The 27,455-nt window shown below is 44.0% G+C and overlaps 1 protein-coding gene across 3 annotated transcripts in view; it reads left to right on the top strand.

The window, feature by feature from the left end:
• The window catches only part of MRTFB (myocardin related transcription factor B), a 364,509-nt gene that overhangs the window by 301,103 nt on the left and 35,951 nt on the right, over positions 1-27,455 (top strand). For all 3 annotated transcript variants that reach the window (XM_086941355.1, XM_086941357.1, XM_086941356.1), the window contains one exon: positions 631-691. In XM_086941355.1, the coding sequence (XP_086797481.1) occupies positions 631-691 (61 nt within the window). The remainder of the gene's footprint in view (positions 1-630; positions 692-27,455) is intronic.

Below are 27,455 nucleotides of genomic sequence, written 5' to 3'. Positions count from 1 at the left end.
ACAGCACATTACCTGCAATTAGTATGTCATTGCTCGTATTTCGGTATCCTGTATGATATTCCGAACATTTCATTGCAGGTGGGAAGTCCCTTGCTCAAAGTATGAAAAATTACCATAACTCAAAAAGTTCTTTACTTTATAAAAAGAACAACCCAGTGAATGCAGTGTTTTCTAAAAGGGTGCCTCCTTAAAATGTACTCTTCTTAATTTATATTAAAATTGGTCTTTACCTGTCATCATTTATTCTTATAACTTTTTTATGTTTGCAGTGTATTCTGGCTTAGAGTAGTGGTTACAGGTCTTCCCTACAAGAATTTAAAATACAGCAAAAAGTCCTGGGGCCTTATTTATGAAGGCCTTGCGCCGCCGGTGCGTCACTTTTAACATGGGAAAAAGTGACGCACCGGCGGCGCAAGGCCTTCATAAATAAGGCCCCTGGCCTTTAAGCCCTATTTTACGTTTGTTCTCAGCCCTATGTTTCCAAGCAGTTGCTTGGATGTTTGGTTGTTTACTGTATTGCTGTGAGCTGTCCTCATGGAAAATCCAGGCAGGGCTGCTTCTAATGAACAGGAGTCTGGTGCTGTACCTATGGGCAGGAAATATTCACTGTGTTTGCATTTTCTGTCATAGACTTCCAACGCCCACAGTCAACAGATGGACGACCTCTTTGATATACTCATTAAGAGCGGGGGTAAGTATGAAAATATTTAGATAGGGTATAATGCAGCTGGTTAGTATAACTTTGTCTTTGTTCATTTGTGTTAGTAAAATATTTCTCTGACTAGGACTGGGGGGTTATAAAATAGCAGAGTCGATTGTACATCTGGAATTTTTATGCTGACAGCTCAGTAATATGTTGTAGCCTTTAAAAGCTGGTTTGGCAGCTTCATTCAATGAGAATTTCTGGTCTGCCACCATTTGAGATTCCTTTGAAAAAAGGTTGGGCTTAGAGCAACTATCCTTCGGGTGTATGATAAACAGAAAACAGTGCCTTGCAGTGAAGATTCATAATATGGATTGCAAGTGCAGCGAAATAGACAATATAGCACTATGACATACAGGGCCGGACTGGAAACTTAAAACAGCCCTGGCAAAAATTCAAAATTCAGCCCACATGGGCAGGCATCCTAATGTGCGCTAGAATAAAAGCAACTCTTTCAAGTTGCGGCCGGAATCAGTAATGAGCACCACCATTCCGAGAGGCTGCACCCGGCCTCCAAGTGTCAATACCGGCCTCCTGCGGCTCCAGCCTCCCGGGTAATTGCCCGCTTGCCCGGCTGGCCAGTCCGACCTTGATGACACAATACCAAGTTGACATAAAAGTGACGTTTCTAGGCAATACATATGGTGGTCACCTAAGCAGACTAATTTTCCGGCTAGTTTTCTAGGAAATGGTCAAGTTTACTGAGTCTCTGATGTGATGTTTTTTGTGTGTTGTCTGCAACTGTATGTGAAAGTTGTGAGTGCATATAACATTGGATAGGACATCTCCGGTTGAGATTTTCGAATCGGAACTAGACTTGTGTGGCGTTGTAGGTTTGTAAAAATATCCTGCGAAAATAGCTGGGTTATAATCGAAGCAATGAATTTTTGTTTATATTTTTGTGTTTTGGAAAAAACTAATTTTCTATAATGTGACAGTTGTTGTTTAATGTAGAGCCACAGAATGTGGCCTTGGATGTACTTTACTGATTTTCAGGGAAAGCACATATAAATACAACTTAAAAGATCTTAAAGGGTAACAGCCATCCCCTTATGTCACATGATAATCTGTGTTTTAAAGTATAAATGGGATATTTAGAGTTCGGTGGAGGTAGAATATTCACCAAAATTTGCCGCTTTCCTTATGCCTAATTTAGAGTACACATTTACACTTTAAATAGAGCTAAAGGGATACCCGCCCTCCAGACTCTATACAGAGCCAAAGGGATATAGTCTAATTGTAGGGTTATATCTTGCCGCCAGCTAACTCTAAATAACTCCCTAAATGTTTGGTGTTCAAATAGCTTAAAGAGCCTTTGAACATGTTCTCATACAGCTCCCTCCCTGACCGTATTTCATTTCTTGCCTTTTTCGGTTTTTTATGGGAGGCTTATATGTCTGTTTTTGTAAAGGTGATATGTATGATAATGTACACATGTTAGATTTTTGTCTTCCCCGAAAAATTGGTTGGCCAAACACAACTAGATAGAGCCTTTCAAAACCAGTTTCTCAAACTGAATTCCGTTACCACTTCTGCGGAAGTTCAACGAAAGGTCCCAAAAATTCCTTCCGGTACTCGCAGTTCAGAGAAAGCCCCGTTTTCTTACCTGACGCCAGGCAAAGTGAGTAATGTTGAATAAGGCTGTTTTCATTTTTTATTCTGGTGCCTCCAGATTCCCATTTGTTGAAGTCGCCAAAAGTCCTGAAAATTAATTTGATTAAAATTCAGTCGGCCATGTGATCATGGTTGGCGCAGTGGCGGCTCCTCCGCTAAGGCGGAGGAGCGCCACTGCACTGCCAGGAAGAAGCAAAAGAAAGAAAAAATAAAATGACAACAATAGAATGCCTACATGGAGAACAAGCCCACTCCTACAGCCCCTGGCTGAGCGCCGTGTCACGGTGCTCAGACAAATCACAGTGCTGCATTGCAGCGTTGTGATTGGTTTAGGGGTGAGAGCCTGGCTGCCTGCTTTTCCGACCTGGAGTCGGACACAGGCAAGCAGGAGAGAAGACGCAGTACCCATTGGCGGTGGCAAAGTAAGTATTATTATTTTTTTTTCCAATGCAGTCCGCACCCTTCCAGGTCCTCCCCGTGCCCGCCCACCCACTAGCTGGGCCAGCCACCCCTGAGTAGGCGTGCTGTATGCCTTTCTGTTGTTTCTTTCTGCTGCTCTTTATAAAAAGCTCCGTTGTACACCTTTTCCAGATTTCTTTGTTACAGACACTGCTATGGTCTGTAATGGAGACTGTAGTGCAATACTCCGCAGACGACAGTGCGGGGGGTAGAAGCACAAATCCAAGCAGGACTCTGGTGCTTTGGGTCTCCAGATTGAGACAAGTCACTAACACCTTTGGGTTCTAGAGGATGCAAAAATTCACATTTCTTTGGGCACGGTTGGAAATAGAAAATTAAGCTTTTGAAATGAATGCTGTTGAAACGTGGAAATCTATAATCAAAGGTTTAACCACGGCTTTTTAAATGGCAAGTGTAGAACAGAATGTTTTTGAGAATGCCAGAGAGAACTTAGATAGAACCACAGAGTACATGCACCCTCCGATACTGGGACCTATACGAGATGTTTAATTTAAGGTTCAAACAGTAGTAATGCCCAAGCAGGGTTGTAGTAGGGGCTCATGACATTTTGAAAATCTGCAGTCCTGGGGTTTTCTTCTTCATTATCGTTTTTCTGCATTTTACAGATACTCTACCATCTGCTGGATAGTATGCAAATTTCAACCAAAGATTGCTTTGAGCTCAAATTTAACAAAAGGTTTTTTTTTAGTGCCGATATAGCTCAGTGGCCGACCCTTTCCAAAGATTAATTGGTCACCTTTCCACTGCTGGTTCTGGAGTCTCAGTGTAGTAATGCATCCACTTCTGGAATCTATTTGACTTTATGGTCACAGGTTTCACCTCAGAGGGTCTCATTCAGCCTTTCCTCCTTCCAAGGTCGCCAGACTCATATTGAAGGGTAACTCCTACTGCTTCAACAGGCTAGGGAGACGCTGCAGGTTGGTGGGGAATGATACATTGTACAAAGGCAGCTATGCTTTTGACAGTACCCCTAAGAGAACATCTCCAAACCCTCTTATGGAAAGTGCATTCAGTCTCCCAGGACTAGGCTTCTTCCCTTCCACCAGCATTGATGCCATGGGTTATAACTAGGGCTTTTTACACTTTTCAACAAAAAAACATCAATTACAGCAATCTGACTTCTATGATCTATCATTTCCCCATTTTGTTGTTAGAAGCATTAATTAATACAACAGTGTGCAAATCTGCAAGTAGGTATTTCAAATCACAGTAGGCCAAACTCTGCGCTGAGTAAGAACGGAGTAAAACCACCAGTTATTTTAACGTGGCATTCCTGACCGCTCACCTAAAGCTTTAAGTGCAGAGGCAGATGAGGGTACGTGGCATGTGGCTACTAAAACTTTATGGATTATATCTATTGATAATAGAAAAAAGTGCTAGTGCTCTTCGCCATTAAAGGAGGGATGCTGTGCAAAACAGGCTAGTTTAAAGTGCATTGGTGGCAATCGGCTAACAGAGTATTTCATCTCTGATCTGTGTGTTCTATACAAGTCTTACTATCATTGAGCGCAATATGAAAGTGTAAATGTGCCTACATTTTGTGAAGCCCCTGCATTTCATCCCTTTAATAATTTCCAAAAGGGCCCCAATGGCTGAGCCGCTCCCTACTCATTTGACTCTCTGCTTCTTTACGTTCTGCAGCCAGTACCTTTTTCTCTAATATCCCAAGAACTTTTACCAATTCACAGTTCAGTCTTAGGTCCATAAACTGCAACTAGTATATTTCAAATTTTATTTGACTAAAAGAGGCACGCTCACACCTGGATGTCTGATAGCTTTAAGTGCTATAAAAATACATATCTGATGCATCACTCGCATGCAGTAGGCACATAAGAAAACATTAGCATTGTAGTATATGCACATCTGCAGCTGTTTAAAGCTTCAGTAGGATTCCTTGTCTATTTTTAACTCCCCTGTTCTTCGTTGCACAGCCCTTGGCCTAGCAGTCATGATTGGCAGCTTCAACAATAACGCACAATTAGAATTATTCTCAATGTTTCCACAATTAAAAATTAATAATGACAGTAAAACAAGTGGGTTTCTATCTATGTTTGTCCGTAAAAATAAAAAGTCAGTACAAATGGCTACCGGAGAGGCTTCGTTGTAACTTGCAGCATGAAACTGTGCCTTATGGATTAGTGTTTTTCATGCCTGGGTGCACATCTGCTGTGCGGAGAATATCTTAAAGCCAGTACTGAGATCGCTGCCAAACTACTGCACCTTCAGAAAACTGTTGACGATTAAACTTACAATTAATCTGGGCTTCCTTGTGACACCATGAAATTGTTCAATAGTTCATGTGTGTCTCTTCGGGGCCCAGGGCATTTTTAGTAAAGATTTGTAAAAAATTACTATTCACCCCATTTCTAAAAAATTGTTAGTGGGAGAATCACCCTGTCCCTACTGGAGGAAGTTGGTCTTGTTTTCTCAGTGAGATTCGGGACAGGTAAATTTATGACTCATCACTTTCAAAGATCAACAGCTGACAAATTTGGCAATGCTAGACAGCCTGTGCAAAGAATTGTATTATTGTGTTTGGACTGGTACCTCAATGGACACTGTTAGATCTGGGGGTCTCTAGTTGGCAATGGTATTCACATTTGTCCACATAGGGACCCTTACTTCTCAGTCAGGATAAGGGGATTACACTCCTAAATAACCCCTGCTCACCCCCTTGGTAGCTTGGCACAAGCAGACAGGCTTATCTCAGAGGTAGTGTGTTAAGCATTTGTGAATATACACAGTAATACAGTGGAAACACTACAGATGGACACAACACATGTTTTATAAAAAGTAAGTATTCTTTATAAAGTCTTAACACAAGACCACAAACGACAAAAAAAATCCACAATACTACACTTAAGATTGCTTTAAAGATGATAAATGTTATGAGTTCAAGTTGATGATAAATGCGACAAAGTTCTCAACAAAGTACCTGGATGCGTAACGCAAAGTAAACAAAAGGCTTGCAAAAGGGGAGATGCATCGGTTCCGTGATCCGGGGGAGATGATGCGCCGTGCCTCAATGCTTGTGCAGAGTAGAGGATGCATCGTTATCCTTACCGGTGCAGAGGTGATGAGTAGATTCTTGGCCTGCGAGCCCGTTGCTGTGCGCAAGATGGCGCCTTGATGCGATGCAATGATTCGGTTGCGATGCGCGAAGATGGCGCCCTCGATGCGGCAATGACGATTCGTAGATGCCCTGGCAGCCTTGCGACGACTCTGTACTTTGAAACCACAGCAGGGCCTGTGACACGCTTCTCCGGTGATGCGATGGAGACTTTCTCGATGGTGTCACGCTTCTCCGGTGATGCGACAGCAGGCAGTTTCGATGAACACACGCTTCCAGGGAGATGTGGCGAAGGCTCGCTTCTCCGGCCATGCGACGATTTTAGCTGTGGCAGCGACACGCTTCCTCTCGATGCGTCTCACCTCCGGCTCCCAGCAACACACAAATGTCTGGAGTGGAGAATTCCCAGCAAGGAAATTCAGAGGGGAGCTGGAGAAGTAGCCTTCTGTCCCCGAGACTTCAGCAGGAGGCAAGCACAGTTCAAGCCCTTGGAGAATATTCTGAAGATGATTAAAGTCCTTAAAAAGTTCCCTCCCCTTTCCTTGGCAATGAAGCAACCACTGCAGGCCAACCCAGCAAATAGCACACTGGCAGAGGGGCAGTCAAAACTCCTGCAGCTTCCTTGGTTCTTCTCCTTGGCAAAAGGTTTCTTGTTCCACAAGTGATCTAAAGTTCTTGGGATCAGGGTCCCAATATTTATACCCCAAAATCCTTTGTTCTCTGAAGGCAGAGAGGCCTCTGCCTAGTCCAAACCAGTTCCTGAGCACTTTGTTTACATGACTCCTTCCTTCCTTTCACTGTGCAGGGCAGAGACATCAGCCACCCCACAGGAGGTGGAGCCAGCACAGGGGAGGGAAGGCACAGCTCTGGAGCACTTTGTTGACAAGGTTCCTTCTCTCCTTTCACAGTGCAGGGCAGAGACATCAGACATGCCACAGGAGGAGGAGCAGCATTGTAGAGGGAAGGCCCAGCCCTATTCAGGTCCCAGGTGCAACTCCTCCCTCCCATCTGGATGCAGATCTCTCTATTCACCACTGGGCTGCCCCAGCCTGTCTCCTGGAATCCCCCAGCCCTGTCACTCACAAACCCAGACAAGGAATACACAACCTACCAGAGGCAGGCCTAGACAGTTAGGCAAGAAAATACCTACTTTCTAAAAGTGGTATTTTCAAACACAGAATGTTAAAACCAAACTTTACTAAAAGGTGTATTTTAATATTCTGAGTTCAGGCATACTAAATTCGTATTTCAACCATGTTCCCTGAGTCAGTTAGGATTATAAGAATGTAATAATTTAACTGCCCATTCTAGCCTATGGAGAACAGGTAGCCTTCAATAGTGAAAAACGAAAATTGCTGTAGTTCACTATTAGGACATGCTACACACACCAGAGCATGTCCTACCTTATACTTACAATGAACCCTGCCCTTGGGCCTACCATAGGGGTGTCTAACATAAAGCAACAGGAAGGTTTAGGGACTGGCAAGTGGGTGTTCTTTCCAAGTCGACATGGCAGTCACAGCCTGCACATAGGCCTTGCAATGGCAGGCCTGAGACACACTTTACAAGCTGCTTCTGTGGGTGGCACAACCGGTGCTGCAAGCCCGCCAGCAGCATTTGATTTACAAGCCCTGGGCACACATGGCGCACTGTACTAGGGGCTGACAGGTAAATCAAATAACCCAATCATGGAATCACCAATTAGTACATCAATTTAACATAGGGAGCACTTGCACTGTGGCACTGAATAGCAGTGGCACAGTGCCCAAAGCATATAACCAGCAAAAACATATCAAAACAGAGGAGGCAATCTGTCAAAAATGGAAGGGAGACTCACGCCAATGATGCCAGGTCTAACAGACGCAATGTAGCATGGTGTTGCTGAAGCGTCTACTCGCAAAGGAACAAAATGGTGCCTGGAGACAGTATGACCTGTTAAAGATGCAAACTCTTAACATGCCACTTAAAAGCAACTGTAACTTTACACCTTATTTGTTATTGGTTTCTTAGATGTGCTGACATGCCCTCTGCGTCATAACCTTTTCTGCAAAGAGGCCTTTGGGCAATCTCCTGTATGCCACTAGGAAATGTGGCCATTAGAGCGCCACAGACCAGTGCTTATTATGTGTTGCCACACCTAGGAAGAGTACATCCACATGAGTGTTGCTTCTTGTGTTCTTCAATATTGTTCTTATATACTGCTACTGCAGCCGGGTGGATACTTCACAATGCTGAGGGAGCAGGAGGTGAAGATAGCGATGCATAGAGAATCAAGTCCTTATGCTCGGCATAAGAGGTGTGTCTTCAGGCTTTTAGGGAACTTTCTGACATATTTCTGGAGCAGATGTGATGGAATTAGTGAGTTCCAGACTGCTGATCCTTGTAAGTGAAGAGACATTCCTCAAAATCTTTTATCCCATTGGGAGCAGCAACAAGCAGTTTGGGGGAACCAACATGAAACAAATGGTGGAGGAAGTGGCTCCCGGTTTTTATTTTCATTCATTTTTTTCATTTGATTTGGTGTCCAATTTAACTTGGCACCGTAAGCGGCAGCCTACTCTCATCTATGAAGACACTCTGTTTTAGGTTGTAGGCTAAAGCCATCTGTTCTAAGCAAGGCATAGAAATACAGCAAGTACCATTAACACAAGTTGCTAGATACGAAAACTCCTGTATGCAGCTATGAACTGCTTTAGCAATACATGGTAGGTAAGACGTTTTGGGAGGGGGACGCAAGACGTGAATGAGTAATGGAATAAAAAAGACTAGAAGTCCCAGAATTCAAAGAAAAAATCTGGACTGGAGCAGCACATCACTTATGGACCTGGAAAATGTAGTAGGACTGTCATAGTGGTGAAGGTGCAGCTGATGCGTACTAGACTAAGCAGTTTGAGAGGCTGCACAGGCCTTCGAGAGCAAAGATGCAGAAAGGTAGTCATGCCAACACCCACAGCACTACCAAGTTTCCCAGGCCCAGGCATGATGTACTGCTACTTTCCAGGTTTCGCTTAGAATTCTGAGGCTTGTAGTGTTGTGTATCACATCATAAAAAAGGACTAGAAGTCCCAGAATTCAAAGGAAAAAAACTGAACTGGAGCATCACATCATGCATGGATCTCGGTAAATTGGCAGCAATGCACGCATTGTACCACTTTGAGGCACACAATATCTACTCTGTTCACATGGTGTTCTAAAGAAGAGCCAAATTCACATGGTGGGTACAGGGAGGGTGTAAGGAAATCATCCTTTTTGCCCTGGTCACCCCCATTTCTTGACTGATACAGGTGGTTTCTGGCTTTAAATGTGCCCTGGGCTCTGAAACAGGCCCAGTGTTCTGTTTAAAAGGTATATGGGAATTGGTGTAATTGCAGTTGGTTCAGACAACCTACCTTTTAAGCCCCCTGGTATATGGTAGGAGATGTAGATTTAAAGACCCCGGTGGACTTAATGCACCTAAGTGTGCACTGCTGTGTTGTCTGGTCTTATTTTAAAGCCAGCCCTGCCTGTTTTATATGCCCTGTTGATGGGAAAAACAGTCAAAGTAAATGTTCCCATTGCAGTGATGCTATCTCCATAAGCTAACATGGGAGGGCTTCATTAAACTTTAATAAAGTTTAACTTTTGACAGGAGTGAGCTACCAACATAATTTGAAGTATCAACATAATAGTTACAATAAATCCAACAACTTGCCATGGCTGGATGTATTACAACTATTGCAGTAAAGGAGTTTTAGAACTTGCTTTCCTAAAGTTACCTAAAGAAGCCCTTTAGCAGTCTCTTTACATTGTCTAGCCTTTGACAGCCTGAGCCAAGCTACTCCCTGAAAAGGTTTGAAGAGGAATGGGGCTGAAACAATACATCCATTTGGTGGGAGTAAATGTGGTTCCCGGATAAGACAGGGACAGCAAGTGGGCTGGGGAGACAAACTGCTCTTCAAAGAGAGAAGCCACATTTGACAGGACCTAGGCCAGCGCCCCCACTTTCTTGAACCGCTACTCAGCCTGACCACACAGGTTTGCTCTGTTGAAAGCTCCGGAGCTCCTCGCCGTCAAAGACAAAGACTTCCGAGTCTCACCAAGGCATCGGGCTGCGGTAGGCTGTAATCGCCAACTCGAAATCTGGATCCGAGGACCTGATCTATCAACGTAGAGTGAAAAAGCTCCAAAAAAGTGACTAAATCAAAATGCAAAAACTTGACAGGGCTCAACCACTCATTGTATCTAACTCGCACTCCATCGCGGTTGGCCTAAAACTTTGACTTTGTCCCAGTCCAGCGAGACCGATAGCTGCTTTTGGTGCTAGAAAGCAAATTTTCTTATTTCAACTTTAAAAATTCATATCTCCAGTTCCCTACATTGAATCTTTTCCATTTTGGTATCATTTTAAAGACACAAATATTTTCTATTTTTATAAATTGGTGTTGATTTTTTATTTGGTTGTGTCCTTTACTTATTTACTGTTTTGGTGATATTAAATGCTTTGCACACTTGTCCTCTAAATTAAACTTGACTGCTCGTCAGCCAAACTACCATGGGTTGAGTAAGGATTGATTTATTGAGACTTGACTTGGACCTTATTTGTGATTATGGTTTTATTTTTAGCAGTAGGTACCTATCTGCACCCACTAATAAACCACCTTCCAACAGTGAGATGGAACTCGCTGCACATCGGTGGTTTCCATCTCCAGTGTGGAGGACCTGTACAGGGCAAATCCATTATGGTTACTGCAGCATCCCCGGGACACGTTATCAAAAGCCTTATTCTTGTGCTTTTTTCAAAACAGCTGCTAAATCACATATCTCCACCTCTTCCTCCACGTCCTGCATCTCAAATATCCCACTGTGGTTCACTTTTCTGGCTGATATTGCCTGAAATACTGCCCCCTCTTTAGACCCAGGCCCCTCTCACATGGTTGACAGTTTTTAGGGTGGAGCCTGCATGAGTAGCATGTGCTGGTGCATGCTTTAACACTTGCAAATCACTATTTTGTAAAGTTAGGGGCTTGCAGCCTGCCTGTTACCAACCATTTATTGGCTTAATTATCACTCTTCTTTGCTGCCTCCTAATTAGCCAGCATGTGCTTTTTGCATAATTTCCTGTTGTTCTGTGGAGCATGGCCCAGCCACAGATGTATTTACCTTAAATAGTATTTGTACACTGAGCGCACTCTAATTCAGGTTTTCTTTCCATTGTCAGTGTTTTTTTAACCCCTCCAAACCTGCCGTCATAGCGCTTTCCTCATAATGTTTAGCTCTCTTGCATGGCTGAAAGTTATGAAACAAGATAGCGATGTGCTTATTTATTCTACATCATTTTACAGTATGAGTGCTCAGTCACAACATATATATCCAACTTAATTTTACAGTAAATTTTCATAAGTAATGTATGTGTTTCTAAGGTGCACACAGTAACATCAATAGGAACTCTAATTTACTAAACAATCGCCTGTGCTGTAGAATGTCAATTTACGGCAGGAGGTGAAATTAAAGTTTGCTAAGAAAGGCAAAATCGCCATCTGCGGGATTTATACCTCAAGCACGCTCACATAAAATGTCAGCTCTCTGGCGTCCCAAAACATGGGCGGTGCAACAATAAAAGAGAAGAGCGGGTATTGGAGGTGCAAGGGCTACGCTCACCCCATTACAAGGATAATTATCGGACTGGGCAGTGACAAATAAACTGACAGTACAATACATTTTTGGTGTTTTCAGCCGAACTGATTAAGTTCTGCGGTTCACACAACATAACCCGCATTTGGAACAGTGATGATGCATGCTACTGACAACTATAAGGACCTAAGGGGCTTTACCCCTTATGCCTACCCTGTCATGCTGCCTTACCCCCTCCAACCCTGCCGTCCTAGTGCTTTTCCCAGAAAGTGTTGTCCTGTTGCATGGCTGAAAGTTCTGAAAAAATAGAGCTGTGCTACATTTGACGCCTCATCAGGGGTAGTAAACCCTACCCTATATAATACAATTTACAATTATAGTACTATGAAAAAAGCACTATGGCGTGCCCCGCACTGACCTTGTTATACCACTTTCTTTTTAGGACTCGCCTAGCGAACGCATCGCATGTGCTTCTGCACCTTGGCGAGACTATTGTTGTCGGTTTGGTCGCGAAGAAAGAGACAAAACATGTACGCGCTCGTACAGCCGATGTGCACTCGCATGGCATCTCCTCTCTGCCTCACACGCTCCCTCTGCACGCTTGATTTAGCTTTTAGTACATGTGCGCTCCCGCATTGCGGCTCCTCTCTGGCTCTCACGCTCCCACCGTGCGCTCTCACGCTCCAATCGCGCGCTTGATTTAGCTTTTAGTTTCACTTTTTCTCTACCTTTCTTTAACACATTCACAGTTCTGTTCACCGGAGCCCAGTGCACAAAATACGCCTAAGGAACCTCTCCGAATCGCAGAGGAACGCAGACTTCAACAAACAGACTGGCCATTACTTAAACATTGTCATACTGCAAACACTCAGCAGTGCATGTTCATACTGAACTCTTGGTGTGCGTGTCTTGCTAAACGGCAAGCTTCTTGTGCACTAAAGAATGCATATAAACCTTTGCATAAGCAGCAGCAAGTGTGTTATGTGCAAAGTGCAGCACTGTATGGTGTCACTCAATGTGCAGTGATTGCGTACAAGGTTCATTGCACTGTAGATTGCTACTTCGTGTGCATGGCAGACTATGCTCCTGTGCGCAAGGGCGCCTATATATGAGAAGAGATGTGATGAACTTCGAGTGCATTACTGGTGCGTTCATATGCAGTTCTGGATGTGCAATTTCTATTTCTTCTTGCAGGCTGCCTCTGTGCATTGCTGTATAGGAAGAGATGAGCGTGTGCTTTTAAATGCACCACTGAAAGGCCTAATGTTACTATCAGATTCTAATTCTGATTCATGTTACTACAGACATGATGTGTAACTTGTTCCATTTTCCACTGCTGCATAGAAACGCAACGTGTGTATATTCAGTACTTAAATGTACATTGCCGATTTTGTTGCACGAAGTGTGCAGGGGTTAGCAAAAGATAGATGTGACAAAATCTGTGACGTGCTAACAGACTTCATTTTCCAAACATGGGCATTCTCTATTCCCATCTTAAAAAGCCCCAGCTACACATGCATTATTTTAAAGCACCTCCACCCCATGGTCTTTAGGGGAGGGACCGTGGTGAGCCGCAAACGAGGAGGAAAGCAGCGTTTTTTAGGTCTCGCCTGGCGAATACTTTGAGGTTCTTTGTGGGTCTCTTCTCCCAGCTGACTGTTTCAATCTAGTTGCACCCCGATGTCCTTAGTGTTCAGTAAGATGCGAATGACTTAAGAGTTGGGGATCCTGGTTCGAGTCTCTGCATGGGCGCATCATCCTATGATTGTGGGCAAATCACTTAATCTCTCCATGCCTACCAAAACAGGCATTTGCAATGCAATAAGTCTCGTGTTTACACAAGTTTAAGCTATTGGCATTATAAATGACAATTCAAAAATAAGAGAGGGGTCCAATCAACCAAAGGGACAGGACACCAATAAGACACTTCAGTCTATGAAAAATTCCCTTTGGGATATTCTCTTGTCATACAGTATTCCTCAATAATCAACACTCCACATCATTCAATGGGTCAATACTCACAACACCAGAAATTCAACATATAGTCAGAAATTATTTCCCATAAGGAAAGTATTTATTTTTGTATAATCTTAAAAAGTCATAAAAAAGATGTCTTGCTGTAGGCTAGCACAAACAATGTACACATGAAAAACCATTGTAAAAACCAAGTCACAGAAATACAAAAATGTTTGATAAAAATTAATAGCAGTTTCAAAATAGATTTAACATTAATCACTCATATCAAAAAAGATCATGTAAAGAATGCATTTAATAATTTGTGAGCAAAGAGACAGCGACGCGTTTTGGAGGGTTCTGTTGATCCACCTCCTTCTTCAGGCTTGCTACACATCTATTTCACACAGCATATCAGAATTCTGCACAAGTTCCCAAAGTTTTTGTCTGGTATTCGAATGTGGTAAACTTCTTGACTTCAAAATGTGTTTAGAACCTTCCTTAGGGTTTTCAAGGCTAATATGCCTTAAGCACACCAAGGATGAAAAAATGATCTGGTAATATCGACCAATAGCAGGAAAGTACTCCTGTAAAATCAGGGTTCCAAGTCTTCAATTAATTTCTCACATATACTTGATCCTTTAAGAAGGATTTGTTCCTTTTCCTCCTTTTGTTATATTCCACCGCACGTTTGGTGATCAATTCGGGATTGAAACATCTCCGTGGTTCTCCCGTTTGGATCAAGTATATGTGAGAAATTAATTGAAGACTTGGAACCCTGATTTTACAGGAGTACTTTCCTGCTATTGGTCGATATTACCAGATCATTTTTTCATCCTTGGTGTGCTTAAGGCATATTACCCTTGAAAACCCTAAGGAAGGTTCTAAACACATTTTGAAGTCAAGAAGTTTACCACATTCGAATAGCAGACAAAAACTTGGGGAACTTGTGCAGAATTCTGATATGCTGTGTGAAATAGATGTGTAGCAAGCCTGAAGAAGGAGGTGGATCAACAGAACCCTCCGAAACGCGTCGCTGTCTCTTTGCTCACAAATTATTAAATGCATTCTTTACATGATCTTTTTTGATATGAGTGATCAATGTTTAACATATTATAAATGACAATGCCTTTCATTTATGTTTTAAAAACAAAAATAAAAGGCATTGTTATTTGCAATGTCAATAGCAAAAACTCGCATAAATGCGAGACCTAATGCTTTGCAAATGCTTGTTTCTTTGAGCAGTGGTGCTGTACAACAAGGCTAAAATACAGGGCACAAGTCCTAAATAAAGAAGTGGGGGGGTGCTCAGAGACAGGAAGTGACGTCACGACAGGTAAAACACATAGAAATACAGCAATAATCACGTTTCAGTGGTCCTCCGGTGCCACTGCACCAGTAGCAGCTACGCTCCTGGGTGTATGGGGGTGAATGAAGTCACGGGAAAAGAGGAGTGAAGGGACGAGAAATGGGGAAAGGATGCGCGTCTCGTAGTTAAGTGTGAAGCGCGAAGAGAGGGGGGAGAGAGGGGAGCGCGGAGAGAGGGAGGCACAGACTTCAGGAGAGGGAGCATGAGATGGGTAGCGAGTGAGTGGGCAGAGGAGGGTATGGGAGGGGTGGAGAGAGGAGGAAGCAGGATGCGATGAGTACGTCAAGGTTGGGAGATCAGCGGGGCGGCCGGTCTGGTAAGTAACGCCATCATTGTCCAGTCCAGCTTTTGGGCAGGGGGGACGACGTCCACCCCGTAAAATAAGTGGGGGGACGCCGTCCACCCGCGTGGTACCCCGACTCTAGCCCTGCTAAAATACATTGTCAGATCCTATAGCTCTCACATGGGCAAAGCCTATTGCCAGTGCTTGTTGCAAATTGTCAGGCCTGCGCCTCTATATGGGAGGCTGGGAACGCATGAACCAGATACGGTGGAGGTGGGTGTTGTGTTTCTGCGTGTTTGTTTCATGCGTGACAGAGATGTGCGCTGTTGAAAGAGAAGCATAATTGGTAGAACGGAAGAGAGGGCCAGAACTATGCTATTGAAAGATCAGATAACCTTTTTATTTTGAAAATCGTGCTTGAATTCCTTTATTGCTAAACACTTTAATCGAGGTAGAAAATAATGAACATTCTATTAAACCATAGGAAATTCAGGGACTCGAGTCTAAATGGAATGACGAGGTTATAGACAGATGCTCATTCGATGACAAGGGGTTATTTCTAAAAACTATTCTTTTATCCCATTGGGAGCAGCAACAAGCAGTTTGGGGGAACCAACATGAAACAAATGGTGGAGGAAGTGGCTCCCGGTTTTTATTTTCATTCATTTTTTTCATTTGATTTGGTGTCCAATTTAACTTGGCACTTTAAGCGGCAGCCTAGCTCTCATCTATGAAGACACTCTGTTTTAGGTTGTAGGCTAAAGCCATCTGTTCTAAGCAAGGCATAGAAATACAGCAAGTACCATTAACACAAGTTGCTAGATACGAAAACTCCTGTATGCAGCTATGAACTGCTTTAGCAATACATGGTAGGTAAGACGTTTTGGGAGGGGGACGCAAGACGTGAATGAGTAATGGAATAAAAAAGACTAGAAGTCCCAGAATTCAAAGAAAAAATCTGGACTGGAGCAGCACATCACTTATGGACCTGGAAAATGTAGTAGGACTGTCATAGTGGTGAAGGTGCAGCTGATGCGTACTAGACTAAGCAGTTTGAGAGGCTGCACAGGCCTTCGAGAGCAAAGATGCAGAAAGGTAGTCATGCCAACACCCACAGCACTACCAAGTTTCCCAGGCCCATGCATGATGTACTGCTACTTTCCAGGTTTCGCTTAGAATTCTGAGGCTTGTAGTGTTGTGTATCACATCATAAAAAAGGACTAGAAGTCCCAGAATTCAAAGGAAAAAAACTGAACTGGAGCATCACATCATGCATGGATCTCGGTAAATTGGCAGCAATGCACGCATTGTACCACTTTGAGGCACACAATATCTACTCTGTTCACATGGTGTTCTAAAGAAGAGCCAAATTCACATGGTGGGTACAGGGAGGGTGTAAGGAAATCATCCTTTTTGCCCTGGTCACCCCCATTTCTTGACTGATACAGGTGGTTTCTGGCTTTAAATGTGCCCTGGGCTCTGAAACAGGCCCAGTGTTCTGTTTAAAAGGTATATGGGAATTGGTGTAATTGCAGTTGGTTCAGACAACCTACCTTTTAAGCCCCCTGGTATATGGTAGGAGATGTAGATTTAAAGACCCCGGTGGACTTAATGCACCTAAGTGTGCACTGCTGTGTTGTCTGGTCTTATTTTAAAGCCAGCCCTGCCTGTTTTATATGCCCTGTTGATGGGAAAAACAGTCAAAGTAAATGTTCCCATTGCAGTGATGCTATCTCCATAAGCTAACATGGGAGGGCTTCATTAAACTTTAATAAAGTTTAACTTTTGACAGGAGTGAGCTACCAACATAATTTGAAGTATCAACATAATAGTTACAATAAATCCAACAACTTGCCATGGCTGGATGTATTACAACTATTGCAGTAAAGGAGTTTTAGAACTTGCTTTCCTAAAGTTACCTAAAGAAGCCCTTTAGCAGTCTCTTTACATTGTCTAGCCTTTGACAGCCTGAGCCAAGCTACTCCCTGAAAAGGTTTGAAGAGGAATGGGGCTGAAACAATACATCCATTTGGTGGGAGTAAATGTGGTTCCCGGATAAGACAGGGACAGCAAGTGGGCTGGGGAGACAAACTGCTCTTCAAAGAGAGAAGCCACATTTGACAGGACCTAGGCCAGCGCCCCCACTTTCTTGAACCGCTACTCAGCCTGACCACACAGGTTTGCTCTGTTGAAAGCTCCGGAGCTCCTCGCCGTCAAAGACAAAGACTTCCGAGTCTCACCAAGGCATCGGGCTGCGGTAGGCTGTAATCGCCAACTCGAAATCTGGATCCGAGGACCTGATCTATCAACGTAGAGTGAAAAAGCTCCAAAAAAGTGACTAAATCAAAATGCAAAAACTTGACAGGGCTCAACCACTCATTGTATCTAACTCGCACTCCATCGCGGTTGGCCTAAAACTTTGACTTTGCCCCAGTCCAGCGAGACCGATAGCTGCTTTTGGTGCTAGAAAGCAAATTTTCTTATTTCAACTTTAAAAATTCATATCTCCAGTTCCCTACATTGAATCTTTTCCATTTTGGTATCATTTTAAAGACACAAATATTTTCTATTTTTATAAATTGGTGTTGATTTTTTATTTGGTTGTGTCCTTTACTTATTTACTGTTTTGGTGATATTAAATGCTTTGCACACTTGTCCTCTAAATTAAACTTGACTGCTCGTCAGCCAAACTACCATGGGTTGAGTAAGGATTGATTTATTGAGACTTGACTTGGACCTTATTTGTGATTATGGTTTTATTTTTAGCAGTAGGTACCTATCTGCACCCACTAATAAACCACCTTCCAACAGTGAGATGGAACTCGCTGCACATAGGTGGCTTCCATCTCCAGTGTGGAGGACCTGTACAGGGCAAATCCATTATGGTTACTGCAGCATCCCCGGGACACGTTATCAAAAGCCTTATTCTTGTGCTTTTTTCAAAACAGCTGCTAAATCACATATCTCCACCTCTTCCTCCACGTCCTGCATCTCAAATATCCCACTGTGGTTCACTTTTCTGGCTGATATTGCCTGAAATACTGCCCCCTCTTTAGACCCAGGCCCCTCTCACATGGTTGACAGTTTTTAGGGTGGAGCCTGCATGAGTAGCATGTGCTGGTGCATGCTTTAACACTTGCAAATCACTATTTTGTAAAGTTAGGGGCTTGCAGCCTGCCTGTTACCAACCATTTATTGGCTTAATTATCACTCTTCTTTGCTGCCTCCTAATTAGCCAGCATGTGCTTTTTGCATAATTTCCTGTTGTTCTGTGGAGCATGGCCCAGCCACAGATGTATTTACCTTAAATAGTATTTGTACACTGAGCGCACTCTAATTCAGGTTTTCTTTCCATTGTCAGTGTTTTTTTAACCCCTCCAAACCTGCCGTCATAGCGCTTTCCTCATAATGTTTAGCTCTCTTGCATGGCTGAAAGTTATGAAACAAGATAGCGATGTGCTTATTTATTCTACATCATTTTACAGTATGAGTGCTCAGTCACAACATATATATCCAACTTAATTTTACAGTAAATTTTCATAAGTAATGTATGTGTTTCTAAGGTGCACACAGTAACATCCATAGGAACTCTAATTTACTAAACAATCGCCTGTGCTGTAGAATGTCAATTTACGGCAGGAGGTGAAATTAAAGTTTGCTAAGAAAGGCAAAATCGCCATCTGCGGGATTTATACCTCAAGCACGCTCACATAAAATGTCAGCTCTCTGGCGTCCCAAAACATGGGCGGTGCAACAATAAAAGAGAAGAGCGGGTATTGGAGGTGCAAGGGCTACGCTCACCCCATTACAAGGATAATTATCGGACTGGGCAGTGACAAATAAACTGACAGTACAATACATTTTTGGTGTTTTCAGCCGAACTGATTAAGTTCTGCGGTTCACACAACATAACCCGCATTTGGAACAGTGATGATGCATGCTACTGACAACTATAAGGACCTAAGGGGCTTTACCCCTTATGCCTACCCTGTCATGCTGCCTTACCCCCTCCAACCCTGCCGTCCTAGTGCTTTTCCCAGAAAGTGTTGTCCTGTTGCATGGCTGAAAGTTCTGAAAAAATAGAGCTGTGCTACATTTGACGCCTCATCAGGGGTAGTAAACCCTACCCTATATAATACAATTTACAATTATAGTACTATGAAAAAAGCACTATGGCGTGCCCCGCACTGACCTTGTTATACCACTTTCTTTTTAGGACTCGCCTAGCGAACGCATCGCATGTGCTTCTGCACCTTGGCGAGACTATTGTTGTCGGTTTGGTCGCGAAGAAAGAGACAAAACATGTACGCGCTCGTACAGCCGATGTGCACTCGCATGGCATCTCCTCTCTGCCTCACACGCTCCCTCTGCACGCTTGATTTAGCTTTTAGTACATGTGCGCTCCCGCATTGCGGCTCCTCTCTGGCTCTCACGCTCCCACCGTGCGCTCTCACGCTCCAATCGCGCGCTTGATTTAGCTTTTAGTTTCACTTTTTCTCTACCTTTCTTTAACACATTCACAGTTCTGTTCACCGGAGCCCAGTGCACAAAATACGCCTAAGGAACCTCTCCGAATCGCAGAGGAACGCAGACTTCAACAAACAGACTGGCCATTACTTAAACATTGTCATACTGCAAACACTCAGCAGTGCATGTTCATACTGAACTCTTGGTGTGCGTGTCTTGCTAAACGGCAAGCTTCTTGTGCACTAAAGAATGCATATAAACCTTTGCATAAGCAGCAGCAAGTGTGTTATGTGCAAAGTGCAGCACTGTATGGTGTCACTCAATGTGCAGTGATTGCGTACAAGGTTCATTGCACTGTAGATTGCTACTTCGTGTGCATGGCAGACTATGCTCCTGTGCGCAAGGGCGCCTATATATGAGAAGAGATGTGATGAACTTCGAGTGCATTACTGGTGCGTTCATATGCAGTTCTGGATGTGCAATTTCTATTTCTTCTTGCAGGCTGCCTCTGTGCATTGCTGTATAGGAAGAGATGAGCGTGTGCTTTTAAATGCACCACTGAAAGGCCTAATGTTACTATCAGATTCTAATTCTGATTCATGTTACTACAGACATGATGTGTAACTTGTTCCATTTTCCACTGCTGCATAGAAACGCAACGTGTGTATATTCAGTACTTAAATGTACATTGCCGATTTTGTTGCACGAAGTGTGCAGGGGTTAGCAAAAGATAGATGTGACAAAATCTGTGACGTGCTAACAGACTTCATTTTCCAAACATGGGCATTCTCTATTCCCATCTTAAAAAGCCCCAGCTACACATGCATTATTTTAAAGCACCTCCACCCCATGGTCTTTAGGGGAGGGACCGTGGTGAGCCGCAAACGAGGAGGAAAGCAGCGTTTTTTAGGTCTCGCCTGGCGAATACTTTGAGGTTCTTTGTGGGTCTCTTCTCCCAGCTGACTGTTTCAATCTAGTTGCACCCCGATGTCCTTAGTGTTCAGTAAGATGCGAATGACTTAAGAGTTGGGGATCCTGGTTCGAGTCTCTGCATGGGCGCATCATCCTATGATTGTGGGCAAATCACTTAATCTCTCCATGCCTACCAAAACAGGCATTTGCAATGCAATAAGTCTCGTGTTTACACAAGTTTAAGCTATTGGCATTATAAATGACAATTCAAAAATAAGAGAGGGGTCCAATCAACCAAAGGGACAGGACACCAATAAGACACTTCAGTCTATGAAAAATTCCCTTTGGGATATTCTCTTGTCATACAGTATTCCTCAATAATCAACACTCCACATCATTCAATGGGTCAATACTCACAACACCAGAAATTCAACATATAGTCAGAAATTATTTCCCATAAGGAAAGTATTTATTTTTGTATAATCTTAAAAAGTCATAAAAAAGATGTCTTGCTGTAGGCTAGCACAAACAATGTACACATGAAAAACCATTGTAAAAACCAAGTCACAGAAATACAAAAATGTTTGATAAAAATTAATAGCAGTTTCAAAATAGATTTAACATTAATCACTCATATCAAAAAAGATCATGTAAAGAATGCATTTAATAATTTGTGAGCAAAGAGACAGCGACGCGTTTTGGAGGGTTCTGTTGATCCACCTCCTTCTTCAGGCTTGCTACACATCTATTTCACACAGCATATCAGAATTCTGCACAAGTTCCCAAAGTTTTTGTCTGGTATTCGAATGTGGTAAACTTCTTGACTTCAAAATGTGTTTAGAACCTTCCTTAGGGTTTTCAAGGCTAATATGCCTTAAGCACACCAAGGATGAAAAAATGATCTGGTAATATCGACCAATAGCAGGAAAGTACTCCTGTAAAATCAGGGTTCCAAGTCTTCAATTAATTTCTCACATATACTTGATCCTTTAAGAAGGATTTGTTCCTTTTCCTCCTTTTGTTATATTCCACCGCACGTTTGGTGATCAATTCGGGATTGAAACATCTCCGTGGTTCTCCCGTTTGGATCAAGTATATGTGAGAAATTAATTGAAGACTTGGAACCCTGATTTTACAGGAGTACTTTCCTGCTATTGGTCGATATTACCAGATCATTTTTTCATCCTTGGTGTGCTTAAGGCATATTACCCTTGAAAACCCTAAGGAAGGTTCTAAACACATTTTGAAGTCAAGAAGTTTACCACATTCGAATAGCAGACAAAAACTTGGGGAACTTGTGCAGAATTCTGATATGCTGTGTGAAATAGATGTGTAGCAAGCCTGAAGAAGGAGGTGGATCAACAGAACCCTCCGAAACGCGTCGCTGTCTCTTTGCTCACAAATTATTAAATGCATTCTTTACATGATCTTTTTTGATATGAGTGATCAATGTTTAACATATTATAAATGACAATGCCTTTCATTTATGTTTTAAAAACAAAAATAAAAGGCATTGTTATTTGCAATGTCAATAGCAAAAACTCGCATAAATGCGAGACCTAATGCTTTGCAAATGCTTGTTTCTTTGAGCAGTGGTGCTGTACAACAAGGCTAAAATACAGGGCACAAGTCCTAAATAAAGAAGTGGGGGGGCGCTCAGAGACAGGAAGTGACGTCACGACAGGTAAAACACATAGAAATACAGCAATAATCACGTTTCAGTGGTCCTCCGGTGCCACTGCACCAGTAGCAGCTACGCTCCTGGGTGTATGGGGGTGAATGAAGTCACGGGAAAAGAGGAGTGAAGGGACGAGAAATGGGGAAAGGATGCGCGTCTCGTAGTTAAGTGTGAAGCGCGAAGAGAGGGGGGAGAGAGGGGAGCGCGGAGAGAGGGAGGCACAGACTTCAGGAGAGGGAGCATGAGATGGGTAGCGAGTGAGTGGGCAGAGGAGGGTATGGGAGGGGTGGAGAGAGGAGGAAGCAGGATGCGATGAGTACGTCAAGGTTGGGAGATCAGCGGGGCGGCCGGTCTGGTAAGTAACGCCATCATTGTCCAGTCCAGCTTTTGGGCAGGGGGGACGACGTCCACCCCGTAAAATAAGTGGGGGGACGCCGTCCACCCGCGTGGTACCCCGACTCTAGCCCTGCTAAAATACATTGTCAGATCCTATAGCTCTCACATGGGCAAAGCCTATTGCCAGTGCTTGTTGCAAATTGTCAGGCCTGCGCCTCTATATGGGAGGCTGGGAACGCATGAACCAGATACGGTGGAGGTGGGTGTTGTGTTTCTGCGTGTTTGTTTCATGCGTGACAGAGATGTGCGCTGTTGAAAGAGAAGCATAATTGGTAGAACGGAAGAGAGGGCCAGAACTATGCTATTGAAAGATCAGATAACCTTTTTATTTTGAAAATCGTGCTTGAATTCCTTTATTGCTAAACACTTTAATCGAGGTAGAAAATAATGAACATTCTATTAAACCATAGGAAATTCAGGGACTCGAGTCTAAATGGAATGACGAGGTTATAGACAGATGCTCATTCGATGACAAGGGGTTATTTCTAAAAACTATTCTTGATCCAGCCGCTAGATGGCAGGAGTATACTAAACATGTGATTTCAAATTATGAATGTTTCATACATTACATGCACCGGGAACGTCGCCCAAAGGCAACTGAGTACTTTACAGAAGACAACATTTCACGAGTCACATCGACCAGGCCGACGCCAAGCACGGGCAGGGAGGGCAGAGGCCCAGGGCTCGTACTCAGCCCACCAGCAGGTGGCCCCGCACCAGTACACAACACAGCCAGGCCATGGATGGCCCTTAGGGAAGGGGGAGGGGCTCCAACTGTGCCTATTGCAAGGAGACACTTTCTGCATGTTTGCCCTGCCATGCTGCTCATACACAGCCTCAACGGGCGCCCATTGTCTCTGTCCCGCCGTTTACAGTCCCGGCAGTTTTATCACTTTCTGATTATAAACAACTCTCGCCAGAGACGCTGACACAACGAGGGGGGTGGGGCTGAAGCCCTTTGATCCCAATGGGCGTTGCGCGTCTGACTCTCGCACCTTTTGCGCTTTATGAGCTGTAAAAGAGGTGCCTGTAGTGGTGGGAGGTTGGACCAGCAGCACGGGAGAGGTCCCATGAAGCAGCTTCTGAATCAGGGCCATCTATTAGGATGCAAACAGCCCTGAATGTGTCGCGTTTTATGCAAATAGGAGGTTCCCCCATTCCCCTTTCTGCCTGGGGCCTGAAAATCTCAGAGCCAGCCCTGGCATCGACCCTTCAGAGTGATAATCCGTCCAGAGAGAAAACAGGCGTAAAACGTCATAACTAACGCCGCGCTTAATTTGAGCCGGGTGGGGGCCGACTGCACGGATTTTTCCTTATGATATAACGAGTGCATGAGAGGAAAAATACGCAGGTAGCAAAGACGGAGGAAGAAAAAGACGGCAAACCCGTCACACACAGAAAGGAACCTGCACATGTGAGAAAAATGGCAGGGATTGTGTGGTAGTGGATTAAAGACTACCTGCCTTGGTATTCAGTGTGAGCAGAGTTGTGAGCACCGGCACTCTTTATTTCACAAATTAAGCACTGATAAAGTATAGTTTAAAAAAAACGCAACTGAGGAAGAAGAATGGACATCCGAAACCTTTCGGTTAAGAAAGTTTTTTTTAAATCTGTCGTCAACAGCCATGGAAAGGGCACACCCTGACTTCAAACTAGCAGCAGAACTAGTAGTACTAAACAGCGATAGCACACACCAGCAGTATCAGGCGTACAACTTCTGACCAAAATGATAAGAGCGCTAGCGGGTTAACGCACCTCCACCAGCCGAAGAGAGCGGTGAATAACTTGCAGTTCACAGATTTGAGCCCTGATGGTTACTCGCATTCAATTGTTTATTTTTCTGAGCTCATGAGAACCTGACTGCCACCCAATACTAAACTTTCAGCTCAGACATTGATTGCTGCCATGTGTAACACCGAAGTAGTTCTCTTCTCACTGGCAAACTGCACAAATATCGTCTCCCGTGGGGACTGGGGAGTGCTGTGGTGAGCTGGAAGTCCTTCTGCCGCAGTGGTAGAAGTGGGCGGGGACGGAAGGGCACGGCGTGCCCCTACTTCTAAAAACTATTCCAGTCCGTTCCCCTACTTGTTACTCTCAAGAAAGCATCCCGGGACGGAAAGAATAGTTCTCCTTAAAAACGATCACTTTTTTTTTCATTCGATTCCAGGGGCAGCTTGCACTTCTCTTGACTCCAGAGCCTGCAGCAGCCCCTCCCTGACCTCGCACAGACGGAGGGCAGGCCCATTGTCATTCCGATTGAGGCTGATTAGCCCCTTTTGAATGACAATGCGCCAGCCGTGCTCACTTACAACTTGGCTATTCAGTAAAGTGTTTGACTCTGACACATAATGTCTGCTCTCCACGGAGTATTAGCGCCATGAATACCTTTGGGTGAAAGTGGACTCTATAAATTTCATCTTGTATCTTTATTTGTGGTTGGCCTGAAGTTTGCAAATTAACTATTTTTAATAGAAAACATTTGCAATATTTTATGGTGGAGGCCTGGAGTTAAATATACCTTTTCTCAATTTTCTTGTGTGTTTTTTGTGAATGTTTGTTAAGATTTATGAATTTTTTCTTTGTCATGTTGTTTTAACCTTTGGGGGCCTGGTCTGCACTGCACTAGGCCATGAGTGTATTTTTTTTATATAGTTTCAAATTATCACTAATCATTTAGTGGGTTGTGGAAAGATTACATTCAAAATGTGTGTTTTTTTTTCTCTAAATGTACCTGTTGGTGGCTAGGTTTGTGGTTGCTCTCAGAGTTCTGGCCCATGTAGCCAGGCATCTTCTTCTGTTCTCAGCTAACTTCTTCTTCACCATTTGCTTGTGTACCATTTTTTGTGTGAGTTTGTTTATGTGTGACATTGTTGATACAGTGTTTGAGGTATTCTTAAACCTAATTTAGCTTCCGTTTTTGGCTTTGCTGATTTACTGGTGGTGGGTGAAGGGCAGGTGCATGTATGTGGGCCCAGTCACATTGGGTAAATAAATAATATCCTTGCATCCTTTTCCTGCAATGCTACATGAGGCTTTTCAGAGGTGGGGAGGCAGGGCGCGGCAACTGTGTTCTTTGTTGTGTATACCTCTTTCATTGCTATCCTTGCAGTGATAGCTATTTTTGTTTAGCCAGTGTGTATGTTTACCATAGGCCACCATTTTGTTTTTGCGCGCTATGTCTTCATATGTGCTAGCAATGCAACAGTGGTGTGAGAAGTTGGCCTGGTATATGATGTCCACTAATTAAAGTGGTACAAAAGGGGGTGGTGATGGACGGAGCATCTGAACCAATCAAACACTCACACCCAGTCAACAGATCTGGGTTTGATCCATCACCGTTCTTTAGCCCACTCTGCCACCCCAGTTCAGACATGGCCATATGCAAATCAGTCTGACCCTGTGCCTCATGGGAACAGTCCAGCCTGAACTGCCAAGCCATGCCTTCCCTGGACCTGAAACAAGTTTCCTCGGACCAGTTTCTGGCATTCCAGCCGTCTTCCATGGGAGAATACGTGACTACTTCCACTCTTGTTTAGCAAGGTATGTTTTTCCCACAATTACTTGGCACCTTTGTGAGTTTAAAGTCCCCTTTCAAACTCCCCCAAGAAGATCCAGTAGCGAAGTGAGCATCTGCTTCTGTTAGTCACTACAAGACTTGTTAACCTGAAAATTGTGGTCGTAGATCTACAGGACCCCCTTTTGCCCTCCGTGGTGGTCCAGGAAAGCATAATTTCTGCAACAGCAGGAATGAGTGGCAGCAGGTTGTAATTCCTATTCACTCTTTGACTCCGGGCAGAGACCTCTTGCCAATGGTTGGCATCTTTTGGCACCTGTTACACAATCACAAAAGCATGAGGTTCTGGGGCACTTTGATAAGAAGAAAGCCTACTTGAACTACACAAAAATATAGAATTATTGCAGAAACAGCCTGGAGTGGCGGGATGATAGAAAAGCAAAGGGGAAGCATCCCTGATATACCTTCAGTAGATACTGTACAGAGCAGTGACGGGACAGAAGAGGCAACAGGAAAGAAGAAGTAATAGGGCAGGAGAGGTAACTGGAGCAGGAGAAGTAACGGGCAGGAGAGGTGACGGGAAAGGAGAAGTGACGGGAAAGGAGAGGTGACGGGAAAGGAGAGGTGACGGGAAAGGAGAAGTGACGGGAAAGGAGAAGTGACGGGACAGGAGAAGTGACGGGACAGGAGAAGTGACGGGACAGGAGAAGTGACGGGCAGGAGAAGTGACGGGACAGGAGAAGTGACGGGACAGGAGAAGTGACGGGACAGGAGAAGTGACGGGCAGGAGAAGTGATGGGCAGGAGAAGTTACGGGCAGGAGAAGTGACGGGCAGGAGAAGTGACGGGCAGGAGAAGTGACGGGCAGGAGTAGTGACGGAGAAGTGACGGGCAGGAGAAGTGACGGGCAGGAGAAGTGACGGGCAGGAGAAGTGACGGGCAGGAGAAGTGACGGGCAGGAGTAGTGACTGTAGCAGAGTAGGGTCTGCAATCCTATGATCACCCAGATTTTTTGCTTTTGTTTCACTGGTTTACGACTTTCTCTGGCTGTGGGCCTGCCAATCCGACCCACAGCCTGGCTGTTCTCTTTCTAAATTACGACATGTACCCTAGGTGCATTTACCAATTGGTACTGGGCCACCTTATCAGACCCTGTAACTCAGGGCATAGGTGTACCCAGGGCTGCCAGGGGCTGCAGCATGTATTATGCCACCCCTGGCTGGCCTCTTAAATTTGACACAACTGGCTGCATGACAGCTGGGGCAAAGTCGTGTAAACACGCTTTGCTGTAGGTGTAGTATACCTATACCTAACCCTAAAATGGACACACAGATTCCTATCAGTCACTCCTATAGCAGGCCTTGACAATCCTGAAGGCAGAGTGCTTGGAATCGTGTGAGATGGTGC

Source organism: Lissotriton vulgaris, chromosome 10 (assembly GCF_964263255.1).
Source record: "Lissotriton vulgaris chromosome 10, aLisVul1.2, whole genome shotgun sequence".
In the NCBI taxonomy this organism is placed as follows: domain Eukaryota; kingdom Metazoa; phylum Chordata; class Amphibia; order Caudata; family Salamandridae; genus Lissotriton; species Lissotriton vulgaris.
The sequence above is the reverse complement of the archived record's forward strand: the minus strand, read 5'-3'. Positions and strand labels throughout refer to the sequence as shown.